This window comes from Amphimedon queenslandica, unplaced genomic scaffold (assembly GCF_000090795.2).
Source record: "Amphimedon queenslandica unplaced genomic scaffold, v1.1 AMPQUscaffold_12685, whole genome shotgun sequence".
Classification (NCBI taxonomy): domain Eukaryota; kingdom Metazoa; phylum Porifera; class Demospongiae; order Haplosclerida; family Niphatidae; genus Amphimedon; species Amphimedon queenslandica.
In genome coordinates, this window is record NW_003547079.1 from 22,613 (window position 1) to 26,775 (window position 4,163).

Consider the following 4,163-nt stretch of genomic DNA (forward strand, 5'->3'; position numbering starts at 1 on the left):
TAGATGCAATGTTCCATAATACCCTACTGTTCCATAACAGACCTCTCTACCCTACTCCAATGAATCTCATTATCTTGCAGTGAATATCGTTAACTGGTAGCGGTTAGGTGTACATGGCCTATGTACCACCTGGCGGTCCCTTTGATATTACAGTAACTATGGTACAGCTATTTGCATAGACCTTGCAAACTGCCAAGTAGGTGTAATGTGACCACACAATGCAAGACACACCTCAATTTAGACAGTCCCTTTAAAGTTCATAGATTAGTTTATAAATTGGTTTGCAAGGTCAGTGCAATTTGCTGTACATGTACACATGTACAGTACATGTAGTTGGAATTGGGAGGGTGTTTATTCAAACAATTATGGTGCATGTACATGTACATGTACATGTTCATTCAAAATACAGTGACTTTTAAACTTCGAAAATTAATTGGGGCGAGCATGAGCGAGACCCACACTAATCTGTCTAGGTCTATTTGCGTTACGTCTTGTTTATGAACGGAAGAATACGAAAATTAAATTAGTATACTATTATTGATAAATTTGGACCACGTGGGCAAAATTAATTTAGAGGGTGTGGTCAAAAAGAGCAAGATGGCGGAAATTTTAACGTGACAAACTCAGATTGAGTTTCTAACAGTTAGATAAGAGAGAGGGGCTGTCTAAAGCATCTCTAAAGGCTGAAGAACTTAAAAGCAGTTTGATTTAAGACTCCTCTAGATTAGTCCTCTCATTAAAAGAATTAAAATTGTGAGAGAAGCTTGATTAGAAGTTGTCACATTTTCTCAAAGTATTAGGACAGTTCATCCTTGTCACTTTTACTAGGTCATTTTGGTCAGTGGTGTTAAATAGTGGGTTTGCTCTGTTCAGACCACAGGATGGGGTCTGAATATGCATGCACGTTAAGAGCTGGATTGATTTTATTTCAGTAGTTTTATTTCAAAAAGTGGGAGCTTGATTAAAAGTTTAGCTTGGCACATTTTTTCAAAGTGACAGGATAGTTCATCCTTGTCTCTTTTACTGGGTTATTTTGGTTGTGTTAACTGGTGTGTTTGCTCTGTTCAGACCCTGGCCATGAGGCCAGGGTCTGAATATGCATAATGCATGCAGGCTAAGAGCTGGATTTATTATAATTTTAATCTTCTTATCAAACAATGTGAATTGATGGCTCGCCCCCTCAATGTTTACATTCACCTAGTTAATAACGTACATTGTACATATATATAGATCATTTAAAAAGTCAAGTATCACTCACTTGTTGTTGAATTGGAACTTCAGTTGGTTTTGTGTTAAGTGTTTATATTTCTCAGAGAGGAGAGTCAAGAATTCAGTTTTAAGAACAGACTCCAGGACTGGATCAAAATCATTAGCAACATGAATCACAAAGAAATCATCTTGCAAGGGACTGAGAGAAAAGAAAGAGAAGAGAAAGTTAAAGAAGGAATATAAAGTATTGGCAGGAAAATAATATTGGCAGATTGGTCGTATGCTTAATTAAGCAACCACCAAATTATTTTGCTTCATTTTGACAGAAGTTATTTTGAAGAATGTTTTATCTGAGAAATTTTATATTAGTGACCATGTGTCATTGGGCATAATACTTTCTGCTGTACAGTGAGTATACATGTACATGTAAAATGAAGCTCATAATTCATTGAAGTTGATAATGATTACACTATAATAATTACCTCATAGATACAGCTGTTATTGTCTCAAGAGGAAGTTTCCTTTTCACAACTATAACAAGCTGACCTTTATGTGATCCCTTCTTTATCTATCAAAAAATAAAAGAATACATGTAACTATGACTCAAGCACGTAGGGCAGGATCATCAGCAAACCCGAGATAATCACCAACAAAATTCCTATTAATACTCAACCTCTTCCTATCCTTCTTATTCAACAATATACTGTATAGCGCTTTAATTTGGCAGAGTTTTATTTATTTTGGTGATTGGCAGTTTGCAAGCAGAATCACCAATATTAAAACCGCCAATCATTTATGTGCATGCTCAGTAATGCATGTGTACACAAAAAATCACCAAATTAAAAACCGCCAATTACAATTTTACAGCAAAATAAAGCACTGCAAAAATAAAGCACTATACGGTAGAGATGCTATAGAGAGGTAGTCAGGCAGGCCTGTCCAAACCTCTCTTTCATAAAACTTATTATACTTGTAATGTTTAGGGCAGCTACACGGCAGTGAGTTTTTGACAGCTTGAGAATTTAATAGTGTTTTTATAGTCAATACGAACTGAAAACTCGGACTAAAAAGCAATAACTAAAAAGTTGAATAAAAGCAATAAGCTATATAACTGGCAAGTACATAAAATAATTAATGATAATTAAATTAATTAATGAAAGTTAATTAGATTAAGACAGACTATTATACTATTGACGATTAAAAATAATTTGTAAGCAGGTACACTGATGTAATACAATTCATAATGCACCTAATCATACAATACCAATGAACAATAATATTGTTTCTGAACATCAGGAATCTCGTTAATAATCTCCTTGTAGTCACACTCGAGTCACAAATAAAACTGATTTTTATCTTGACCATCTATGTCATGCAAAACATTTCATAGCACCAAGAATAAATCAATAATTCAACTCACTGAATGACTTGTACAAAGTTTCCATGACAGACGTAGGCTGCATTTATACTATCCAATATTTGACAGCCCTTGACAGCCCTTGTTAGCCCTTGTTAGACTCCTTGGCCATTTTGTCCTGGAACAATAATATTTTTAACTCCGGAAAAAGTGAAAAATTGGGAGGGGCTAGATAGCTCAGCGCAGCCATAGATAATAGAGTAAATGAAAGGGATTGGAAACGGGGGCGTAGGCTAGTTGATGTTGCTATTGGTTACCGGCCCAATACCTGGTTAATTTCCCATCTCCTCCATTAGTGAGGCTGTGCTGCAAGGACTTCGAAGGATATTTATGGAAATCCAAGAGGACGCTTACTTATGATATACCTACCGTTCCATATAGAAAGTTTAGGACTACCTGCAGCAAGGTTTTTACATCTACAACGCTATTTTGCAACGAGTTATAGGTACAACAAAATTTTTTCATTTTTCGCCCTTTTTCTGTTGTAACAAACTCATGCTTCATGGATTCTAACTCTAACTAGTATCATTCCATATGCAAATGAAAGCTCTTTCATATGATTATAAAGATCTTGTATCTTACTCAAGCTTGTTTTCAAAAAAGGGATTATAATGACAAAAAATACATTTTATGGTTTTAAAAGAGCCATAACATGAACATAGATCTAGTAAAATTATCTATACAATAGAAAACAGAATTATTAAGAGGAAACATTAGGCTTCTTGATGCATTAATTCCACTTGCATAGGAACACTTGTTCGCGAGATATTGTTTCTAAGAGAAGAAAAATCAAGGGTAAATTGTGACAAAAAATTTCAACGAGCCTCTGTCAGCCTAGCAGCAATACAAATGAATGGAGGTTGGGCTACGCCCACGCTTCCGTTTCCTATCCCTGTCATTTAATATCTATGGCGCAGCTATGGCTACTATTTTACAACTTGATGATTTGGATAACGTCAAAACTGAGCTAAGACAGTTTTCTGAGTCTGACTGGAGACGATTTGGATCGGAAACTGGCCTCAGGAAGAACACACTTGATAACATAGAAGCCAATAAAGCAAAAGTTGAGGATCGTTTAGAAGAATGTTTGGCTTACTGGCTGAGAAGGAAGGATAATGTTGATAAACAAGGAAAGCCGTCATGGAGTAGATTAGCTGAGATATTAGATAAACTTGGAGAAAGAGCATTGGCTGATAAAATTAGGGATAGAAAACTAAGAAAAGGTAAAATAACTTGGAGCAAAAATGCATGGCTTTACATAATGTATTTAAGAATTTTCTAGTGATGGATCTAACCGAGGATCTAACCATGAAGAGAAGCGAGTTGAGCCTGCTGCTACTTTTGGTCACAGCATTTATCGTGAGTAGTCTATATTTTTACAGATTTTATGTCTATTATTTTTAGTTCCTAAGTTTCTAGAGGATGAGTATCTTCGGATGACAACTGAATTTGCAAATATACTCAAGCGTTTTGTTATTCAGGTTTTTAAAGAAAAGGAAAAATTGAAAGGTGTCCAAATGTCATTGGTTGGTATTAG

The 4,163-nt window shown here is 35.4% G+C and overlaps 2 protein-coding genes across 2 annotated transcripts in view; one reads left to right on the top strand and one right to left on the bottom strand.

The window, feature by feature from the left end:
• LOC105314668 (unconventional myosin-Ie-like) overlaps positions 1-2,660 on the bottom strand; it is a 12,416-nt gene extending 9,756 nt beyond the window's left edge. The window contains exons 1-3 of the mRNA XM_020003330.1: positions 2,630-2,660; positions 1,692-1,777; positions 1,259-1,408 (exon numbers count right to left, since the gene is read on the bottom strand). Of these exons, the coding sequence (XP_019858889.1) occupies positions 1,259-1,408; positions 1,692-1,696 (155 nt within the window). The 5' untranslated portion in view covers positions 1,697-1,777; positions 2,630-2,660. The remainder of the gene's footprint in view (positions 1-1,258; positions 1,409-1,691; positions 1,778-2,629) is intronic.
• A 647-nt stretch (positions 2,661-3,307) lies between these two features.
• The window catches only part of LOC109587101 (uncharacterized), a 5,704-nt gene continuing 4,848 nt past the window's right edge, over positions 3,308-4,163 (top strand). The window contains exons 1-3 of the mRNA XM_020003321.1: positions 3,308-3,849; positions 3,899-3,985; positions 4,031-4,152. Coding sequence (XP_019858880.1) covers positions 3,480-3,849; positions 3,899-3,985; positions 4,031-4,152 — 579 coding nt within the window. The 5' untranslated portion in view covers positions 3,308-3,479. The remainder of the gene's footprint in view (positions 3,850-3,898; positions 3,986-4,030; positions 4,153-4,163) is intronic.